This window comes from Ictalurus punctatus, chromosome 14 (genome assembly GCF_001660625.3).
Source record: "Ictalurus punctatus breed USDA103 chromosome 14, Coco_2.0, whole genome shotgun sequence".
Taxonomy (NCBI): Eukaryota; Metazoa; Chordata; class Actinopteri; order Siluriformes; family Ictaluridae; genus Ictalurus; species Ictalurus punctatus.
This window is the reverse complement of record NC_030429.2, coordinates 28659425-28670085: the sequence shown is the minus strand read 5'-3', so window position 1 is coordinate 28670085 and position 10661 is coordinate 28659425. Positions and strand designations below refer to the sequence as shown.

The 10661-nt window shown below is 40.3% G+C and overlaps 1 protein-coding gene across 2 annotated transcripts in view; it reads right to left on the bottom strand.

Annotated features, from left to right (window-relative positions):
* Positions 1–1052, bottom strand: part of glmp (glycosylated lysosomal membrane protein) — a 7708-nt gene extending 6656 nt beyond the window's left edge. For both annotated transcript variants that reach the window (XM_053686035.1, XM_017485220.3), the window contains exon 1: positions 893–1052. In XM_053686035.1, the coding sequence (XP_053542010.1) occupies positions 893–994 (102 nt within the window). In that variant the 5' untranslated portion in view covers positions 995–1052. The remainder of the gene's footprint in view (positions 1–892) is intronic.
* Positions 1053–10661: the final 9609 nt, after the last annotated feature.

Sequence of the window (10661 nt, the reverse complement as noted above, 5' to 3'; positions counted from 1 at the left end):
TTGATATTCGGTTTATTGATGTTATGTTTATATTTTTTACGCTGGGTCAGAGGACTGACACTGATATTGTTTCCCCCCTTAATATCTTAAAGAGTGTATTTAATCTATAAAACTACAGGTGGACAGAATGACGATATAACATCCAGGTCATAATATACTACGTCATGTTACACGACCAACCCCATATGACAGGACCAGAACTGGATTTTTAAATATTTATTCATTCATGCTTTTCTGTATTGGATATATTTCTGCAGACCGCAGAGAAGACGTGAAACCAAACACCAGGTTAGATTTTAAATGCCACATTACTGGCAGTTTGTTAGCAATCCTAAATACCGTGACTTGTTTACTGGGATACAATATAAACAATATCACACACTTAACTATGCAAACAGCATATGTTAGTATAAAGTTTCTTAAGCAATTATATTAACCCACATTTAATTAAATAATAAATAAATAAATAAATAAATAAATAAATAAAAAGCTGTTGTATGGAAATAAAGGCATATTTATGATCTGACTCATATAGATATTAATTATAAATATAAATTGTAATATAGAAACACATCTACCTGGTAAATAAGGAGGAAATACAGGACTTACCTTTACAGTATATTCTACATAACAGATTCATATAATAAATAATCACATGACAGAATGAAAAAAAGAAAACAGAGTACTACAGCATTCTGCAGTGTAAAGTTATTAGCACACAATAAGACTGAAACCAGGAAGTGAAACTAAACAAGTAAAAACACACAGAGATAAATAAACTTAAAGAAATAAAAGTTTAATAAGGGAATAAAACACTGAAAACCGCACAGTTTCAGACAAACTGCGTCGTTTTAAACATTTCCCAGACATAACTAACTGTAAACATCTTTACCTTCCGTCTGAAAGTGTCCCCATTCCACATGAATCCATTCACACAACACACTACTTGAGATAATGTGAAATAAATAAAGTAATAATGTTTAATCGCCGCCATGGGGTTGTAAACACAGCACCCTGCTCACGCGGAAGTGAAACGCCGAGGCTGCTGCTAGGGCAGTTCAGCGCGGTCACGTGATCACGGTCAGCTGACTCACACTGTAATGGCGGACTGCTTCTGTCAAAACAAATCTATAACCACACTCTCGACTGTTAAACAAGGGATATATTAAGAATTTAACCCATGCGCCCACTGTAAGGAACAGCACATTATTCAAAGATGTTTTTCTCTCATTTAAAATGCCTACATTAAGGCAGAGTCCACTGATTGGTTGTTAGAGACTCCTGGGCAACCTATCAGAACCCATCTTTCCCCTAATGAGTGGAAAAGTTTCATCACTCTGAAGAGAAGCATGGCACCTGTAGTACAGAGACAGAAGAGTACTGTTCATGGCATCTTTATTCGTTTAAAAAAAAAAATCCTTACTTAAAATGTAATCAAAATAATATATAAGGGTGAAAAAGCAACAATATTTCCAGCGATTATTTAATAATCTTGTACAGGGGCGGACATCGCACTAGGTAAAGGCAGTCACCTCGGGCCCCTAAAAGCCACGGGCACCCAGGGGATGGGGAAATGAAGCCTTATAAAGCGCTAAGACTTTCCCCTGACTGTTCTCGGAAAAGATGAAAAGATTCAGGAGTGTCGAAAACAGCGCCATCTGGTGGTTAGTAAAAATATAGCAGCCAAAAGCCTGTGGAAGAAGCTACGTACGGTGAAGCTGAAACCACACACTCCATAGATAGTTTCAGTGTTATGTGCACACATCAGTCTAACACGTGTGTGTGTGTGTGTGTGTGTGTGTGTGTGTGTGTGTGTGTGTGTGTGTGTGTTGAGTTTCTCCCTCTGATAAATTCATTTACCCATTAAAGTGTGACAATAAATGCCAGTATGAACTAATATAATTCAATATGATGTAGTAGAAGAATAAAGTCCATATACAGTGCCCTCCACTAATATCGGCACCCTTGGGAAATATGAGCAAAGAACTCTGAAAATTTGTCTTTATTGTTTAATCTTTTGATAAAATATTCACAAAAATACTCTGCTCTCATGGATATCAAACAATCGCAAACACAACACAGGTTTATGTATATATATATATATATATATATATATATATATATATATATATATATATATATATATATATATATATATATATATATATATATATATATATATATATATATATATATATATATATATATATATATATATATGTTAAATATAGGCGTGCAACAATTATTGGCACCCTTTTAATCAATACTTTGATCTACCTCCATCTGCCAAGATTACAGCTCTGAGTCTTCTCCTATAATGCCTGATGAGGTTGGAGAATACATGGTGAGGGATCTGAGAGCGTTCCTCCATACAGAATCTCTCCAGATCCTTCAAATTTTGAGGTCCACGCTGGTGGACTCTCCTCTTCAGTTCACCCCACAGGTGTTCTATGGGGTTCAGGTCAGGGGACTGGGATGGTTATGGCAGGACCTTGATTTTGTGGTCAGTAAAGCATTTTTGTGTTGATTTTGAAGTATGTTTTGGATCATTGTCCTGCTGGAAGATTCAACCACGGCCCATTTGAAGATTTCGGCAGAGGAAGTCAGGTTTTCATTTAATATCTGATCTAATGTGAGCACGGCAGTTCGTATGACTGCTATCACCTTCGGTGGAGGACCAAATGCAGCTTTGCCCAGTTTCTGAGGGTTCAGAGTTTTTACCAGTACCGAGTCACCTGGGAGGAAAGGGACAGTAGGCTTTTCTGCAGGTAAAGGGATAGAAGCAGAGACATTACCTTTCACACTGTTCAATTATTCAATTAAGGCTTGAGTGTAATCTTTGACAATCATGTGCAGGTCTCCTGCAAAAGAAATGCCAGGGTTATCTTTAGTCCAAGGGGTTGGAAATGGTCCATTAAGAGCTCGAAAGGAGACCGTTCTGATTTTGGATGTGATGTCATTCTGATTTCACTGAGAACTTCTGGGAGCAGATCTACCCAATTTCAAGCACAGCCTTGGTCAGTCTGTCTTTAATAGTGTGATGTTTTCCGTTCCACTATGCCTGAGCTTTGAGGATATGGTATGTGGAAATTCCAGCCAATATTAAGGTATTTACAACGTTTCAGCATTAGCTTTGATACAAACGGAGTACCATTATCGATGTCAATTGACTGTGGTACGCCATACTGAGGTATTATTTCCTTAGCATGGATCTTTACCACTGTACTGGCATTCTCCTTAGAGCATGGGAAAGCTTCTACCCATTTGGAGAATTTGTCAATAATGACCAGCAGATACTTAATGTTCCTTAACACTGGCATGTGTGTGAAACAATATTTTTGTGATTTTGGTGACCATGGGAACACAGAATTGGTTATTGATAATATTTATCGCGCCTTTTTGATCGACATTGAAACACAATGAAAATGGCACACAATAAATGGTAACACTGAACTGAGCAACGCAACGCATCCATTGTGGCAGTGAATAATAGCCAGGTGTACAATGTTCAGCGCACCAGAAGGAGAGCTCGTTAGGTGAGGTCTGTAAAATCGCAATGTCAAAATCATGAAGTGACCACACATACGTGAACAGGGAAAAAACAGTGTTATGATCAACATATGGCGATGATGAGCCCTCTTTGGCAGCCCATTTAGCCACTTCATCAGCAAGAGAATTCCCTCTGGCCTGTTCAGAATCAGCAGAATGGTGACCCTTGACCTCCATTGCAGCTAAGCGTCGATAGGGATAAGGGATGAGGGATGCTTCCAATAGATCTGAAACAAGAGTCTCATGTGAGATAGGTTTACCATCAGCCGCTTTAAAACCCCTGGCATGCCATATCTTACCAAAATCATGCATGACACCAAAGCATAATGAGAGTCTTTGTAAATGGTGACGTTCTGGCCTCGAAACAGATGACAAAAGTGAGTCAGAACAACCAGTTCAGCAGCCTGTGTGGCTTTAAGAGGAATAGAGTGTGCTTCATGAACAATGTTGGGCAGTGAACAGGTACTATCACAACTTTTTTTATTAGCTATGTCTGCTCCTAGTTTGTGCACATCCATGTCTTCATTATGTGCTTTGACCTGACTGGATGTAATTTCACTGGCACAGCACACACCTATACCTTTCCAAAATGAGCTCTGCTTCTCTCACTAGTCTGGCTCTAACTTAATCATGCAACTGTCCAAATACTGTCTTCACAGACAGTGAGGACAGTGAAGAACAAATGTCTGACATATGGGAAGTTTTTTCTTGATTCACAGTAGTCATGGAACTTTTGTTTTAACACTAATATCTTGTCCCTTTCTTCCTCTCAAAGTCTCCCTCACCTGCGACATCCACAAATGTTGCACACTGCACATTTTCTGACATCTCCACCACTCCACTGTACGCCATGCAGAAAAGTCCAAACCTTTGCAAACACCCAATAGCGTTCAACATGGAAAAGAGCAGGTGTGCATACTTCCACTTGTGCAAGAAAATATTATGCGGAAATATGAGGAATTTAAACCTACACTAACCGCAAAACTCGATGCCGTTGCGGCTGTCAAAGCTCAGGAACATTACTGATAGTGGCAATGCATAAGTTTACTTTTGTAGGACCACGGTAAGAATAAACGGATTGAAAACTTAGAACTCCATAAGCGGATCAAGAAGCCAGCAGAGTTAAATGATACCATCTGCCAAAGAGGTTCATCGGAAAAAGCCAACATAAACACTAAAGGGTTAACTTTGATTTGTCAGATTTACATTACTTTTCTCACAGCTGATTGGTCCAATTTGAGTTTAAGTTTTCTTACCTAGAATAAAACTCACTCTGGAGCAGGTGAGCCGTGTAGTGTAAGTTACCATGGCGATGAAACCCACTAGAACTGACACCACTTTAAATAAAACAATCGTAACGTTGCGCTGTCACAAATTTGATCTGTATTCTGTTTTGTTTTTTACAAAACATCCGCGACTAGCTTGTAGCCTGTAGCCCGCTAGCATCACCTACCGCTAGCCTTGTTTACGTTTCACATTTCTCACTTACCGCTGTTCTGTTTTTAAAAAAACAAACAAACAAACAAACAAATATGTCTGCTGTCTCTCCGGTTTTGAGTGCAGATGAGGACTCGCTTGAGCTCCACATGGTGCGGCTGGAACTGGAGGATGTGGAGAAGCAGATCCGCGGCCTACTCGACAAGCAGGCCCAGCTGCTGGAGCGGCAAACTGCGCTGGAAACATCTTGTGCCTCTGCTCACATATCCAAGGTATGCACACAGCGTGGTATTTCCACTCCCAGCCCCTCTACGCCGTGTGTTTCTCTGTGCAGGGACCGTGCACCTAGGACTTTCCCAGCTGTGGTCTCCGTCACGCCAGCGCCAACACACCTCAGGCCTTGGGTGAACCAGCGGCGAAAGGCGCGGGCTGGACCTTCTCCACCTCCGGTGTTCGAGATTCCAACCAGGAACCGCTTCGCCCGTCTCCGCCAGACCAGACCCAACACTGTGATCGTCGGGGACTCCATTGTGCGGAACGTCCGTGTAGCCTCATCTAAAGGTAAGGTGTGCACACACTGTTTTTCTGGTGCTTGTGTCCTTGATGTCGCTGCGCAGGTATCCGGGATCCTGAAGAAGGACGAGCGCATTGGAGCGGTTGTGCTGCACGCGGGGACGAACGACACCAGGCTGCGGCAGACGGAGGTTCTGAAGAGGGACTTCTCCAGCCTAATCGAGACGGTACGAGGCAGATCACCCACCGCGAAGATCATCGTCTCTGGACCTCTTCCCACATACAGACGTGGAGCAGAAAAGTTCAGTAGACTTCTAGCACTAAATGATTGGCTAGTCTCTTGGTGTAATGAGCAGAATCTGGTGTTTGTCAATAACTGGAATCTGTTCTGAGAGCGTCCTAGGTTGTTTCTTCCTGATGGCCTGCACCCCAGCAGCCTTGGAGTGAAACTGCTTTCAGACAACATTTCCAAGGCGCTACACTCCAAGTGACTGCCTACCGTAAGTACGTCTTCCAATAATAACAACATTCAGTATAATCAATGTTCAACTAAAAATCCGGCAAAGGTAATACATACTATAGAGACTGTGTCTGTTCCCCGAGCTATACAAATATATAGAAAATCTCGGAAAGTCTATCTTCATAACCTAATTAACATAAAATTAAATCATATTGAATGCACAGCCAGCACTTTTGATCTGAGGCTAGGACTATTAAACATTAGATCTCTTGCGTCTAAGGATCTTATTGTTAACGACATCATTACTGATCAGGAATGTAATTTAATGTGTTTAACGGAAACTTGGATTAAACCAAACGAGTACATAGCATTAAATGAAGCCAGTCCTCCTGGATACAGTTATGTACATCAGCCTCATTCAACTGGTAGAGGAGGAGGTGTTGGACTCATCCATAGTCAAAATCTAGTCGTCACACAAAAACCTAAGCATAAATTTAATTCTTTTGAAATTCTTTATAACAGTATAAGTTATGTAGCCACAAAAAAATAAGTCAATTCCTCTAATTATTATTTACAGACCCCCAGGGCCATATACTGAATTTCTTAGTGAATTTGCAGACTTTGTCTCAAACCTGGTTGTGTCTGTAGACAAAGCATTAATCGTCGGAGACTTTAATATTCATTTTGATAACCTGGAAGACCCTCTAAGAATAGCGGTTGTGTCCATCTTAGATTCAGTAGGGATTAATCAGAACGTAATCGGGCCTACTCATAATGGTGGTCACACTCTTGACCTCATACTAACATACGGACTAAGTATAGAAAATATTATCATTTTTCCGCAGTCTGAAGTTGTCTCAGACCATTATCTTATCTCGTTCATAATACGTATTGATCATAATATTTCCACCTCGTCTCGCTACCGCGTAAAACGTACCTACACATCAGCTACTGCACCGAGCTTCATAAATAACCTCGCAGAAACATCAATTAGATTTGGATCACCGTCAGATCACATAGAACTCGATCAGGCGACTGAAAGCTTGGAGTCAACACTCCGCTACACGCTAGATAGAGCGGCTCCACTCAATAGGAAAATAATTAGAGAGAAAAAATGATCACCCTGGTATAACGATCAAACGCGAACCTTAAAACAGACAACTCGACAATTAGAACGTAAACGGCGTCAAACCAAACTGGTGATATTCCAAACAGCATGGAAGGAGAGCCTACTGAAATATAGGAAATCTCTTGGCGATGCTAGAAAAATCTATTTCTCCACCTTAATAGGAGACAACAAAAACAATTCTAGATTCCTTTTCAACACAGTAGCAAAATTAACTAGGAATAAAACCACTACAGAGAGAAACACTCAATCATTACATAGCAGTGAAGATTTCATGAAATTTTTCATGATAAGGTTGAAAATATTAGACGTGAAATACAGGCCATTAAATTAAAACTGGACAGTACTGTAACAAACCCATTACATGACAATGTAGCAATATCAGATCAATGTTTAGAGTGTTTTGCTCCGCTTAGAAAGACCGAACTAGCTACATTAATCTCTTCAGCCAATTCATCAACTTGCATACTAGATCCCGTACCTACATGTTTGTTTAAACAGATTGGTCCAGTAGTAATTGAGCCACTTCTAAATATAATCAATTCTTCCCTAAGCAGTGGCTATGTACCTAAATCACTTAAATTAGCAGTTATTAAACCCTTGATTAAAAAACCTGATCTTGACCCATCTCAATTGTCCAACTATAGACCAATATCAAATCTCCCCTTCATCTCTAAAATTTTAGAAAAGGTTATAGCAAAGCAGTTATGCTCGTACTTAGATAGGAACAACATTCATGAAATATATCAGTCAGGATTTAGACCTCATCATAGCACAGAGACAGCGTCAGTTAAAGTAGTAAATGACCTTCTACTGACTTACGATCAGGGTTGTGTCTCGCTGCTTGTGTTACTCGACCTTAGTGCAGCTTTTGATACTATAGATCACACTATTCTCCTTGATAGATTAGAAAATGTTGTTGGTATTAAGGGAACAGTCCTCTCCTGGCTCAGGTCTTATCTCACCGATCGTTATCAGTTCGTAGATGTAAATGGTGATTTCTCCATGCGTACTGAGGTTACTTTTGGAGTTCCACAGGGTTCTGTTTTAGGCCCACTGCTCTTTACTTTATATATGCTACCCCTAGGTCAAATTATTCGTAAACATGGAATTAGCTTCCACTGTTATGCTGATGATACACGGCTGTATGTTTCAGCGAAGCCAGAGGACAGACATAAGCTTAGTAAAGTTGAGGATTGTGTAAAGGACATTAGACATTGGATGTTAATTAACTTCCTTCTGCTTAATTCTGATAAAACAGAAATACTTTTATTAGGCCCACGTGTAGCTAGAAGTAATCTTTCTGATCACATGGTTACTCTGGATAGTCTTTCTGTTTCTGATGTGCAGCAGTTAAAGACCTTGGAGTGATTATTGACTCCAGCCTATCATTTGGTGCTCATGTAGATAATATTACTAGGATAGCCTTCTTTCATCTCAGAAATATTTCTAAAATAAGAAACATATTGTCACTACATGATGCAGAAATACTAGTTCATGCATTCGTCACCTCTAGATTAGATTACTGTAATGCCATACTGTCTGGATGTTCCAGTAGGAATATAAATAAGCTCCAGTTAGTCCAGAATGCAGCTGCTAGAGTCCTAACTAGAACCAGAAGATACGACCACATCACACCGATATTATCAATACTGCATTGGCTCCCAGTAAAATCTCGCATTAATTATAAAATACTCTTATTAACCTATAAAGCACTAAATGGTCTCGCGCCACAATATCTAAGCGACCTTTTGGTTTTATATGATCCGCCACGCCTACTTAGATCAAAAGATGCAGGCTATCTGACGGTACCTCGAATAGTGAAGGCTACAGCAGGGGGAAGAGCTTTCTATTATAGAGCCCCACAGTTATGGAACAGTCTTCCTATTAGTGTTCGGGACTCAGACACAGTCTCAGTGTTTAAGTCTAAGCTTAAAACGTATTTGTTTACTCAAGCCTACCCTGACTAGATTCTGTTCTACTTTCTCCCTCTCTCCTTTTGCCGAGCCCCACATGAATTTATGGAGATACTAGAGATCCAGATCCTTTCTGCCTCTGGATGGAGCTCAAATCTTCTCTAATTCCAGAATGCTGGGACTACGGCTGCTCCTAACACCATACAGACTTCATATAAATCCATAATGAACTTTTTCACAATATCTGTTGTTACCCAGATGAGGACGGGTTCCCTTCTGAGTCGGGTTCCTCTCAAGGTTTCTTCCTCTTAAAACATCTTAGGGAGTTTTTCCTTGCCACCGTCGCCACTCAGTGGCTTGCTCAGTTGGGATAAATTCACACCTTTAATATCTGTATACCGTGTTGATATTTCTGTAAAGCTGCTTTGAGACAATGTCTATGTAAAAAGCGCTATACAAATAACATTGAATTGAATTGAATTGAATAGAAACCAATCCACCTTGTTGAGACTGAAAAATCAGAGTTTGCTCAAACTAAACTCAAACTTACCTGGGTAGCCACCCAAACCAGTGTGAAATATTTCTCTTATTTTCCATGATTATGATTCAATCATTTAAGATCAGTTCAATGTGATTTTTGTTTACTCATGGTCTTGACTATGTTTCTGTCCGATGTCTCATGATGGCCGAGTAATCAGACATCGCGGGGTTATAAATACAGATAGTGTATGGTTCCCCAGAAGCGTGATATTTCATCATGCACTTCTGGAAAAAAGGGGAGTTTTCTGCGGTGTGAGGGAGATTTATTTTCACTGAAGCGCTCATCCAGCCTGCTACGAGCCACTTCCTCTTCCCTGGGCCAGTCCATATTTAGCTTTTCAACTGCCCTAGTAATCACCTCAAGCAGCTCTTTAAATGCTTGAGAGCTGCTCTCGGTTTTTGGTGCAATATCACCCCCTACTGGCTCCTCGGAGTCAGAGAGGGTATTTTGGCTTTCCATAGTGAAAGGAGGAGTCGCGATGTGAGCTCCAAAGTCAGGTGGAGAGCCAGATCCAGAATTAGCCAGACTAATTTTAAATCGTTCACAATGCACACATTCAGACCCCTTGAGGGCTGTTGTGGCATGCTGCACCCCTAAACACTTCACACAGAAAGTGTGTCCGTCTCCCCCCGTGATGAAAGGCGTAACACACTTCCTGAATTCTCCCTCCCTCATTCTTTTTTTTTCTTCACTTTTTTTAAAGGGATAGAAAAGTCAAGAGATTTTTTTTGAAAAGATAGAGAGGAAATGAAGCGTCTTTTTGCGAGCATTACACAAATGACCAACATGCAGTCTCGCTGAAGAGAATAAGGCTGACGGTACAGGTTCACAGGTGCCGTATATATATAACATGACGTGCTTACTTGCCACGTCACCTGATCACGACAGGCCTATCAAAAGGCATGATGTTACACAAGCTTCAGATGCCGGTCGCGCACGAGGGCACTTCCCATAGCGTTGTGCTAACCTCTGGACAATAAAATGATCAGAAAACTAATGAGCATTAGGTATAGTCAGTTTTATGTAATTTAAATATGGATCTACTATACCTAACAATTATCCTCATATTTAGCTAAATTGCTAAAGTCTAAAGCGAACATATTTGAAATTATTCTAAGG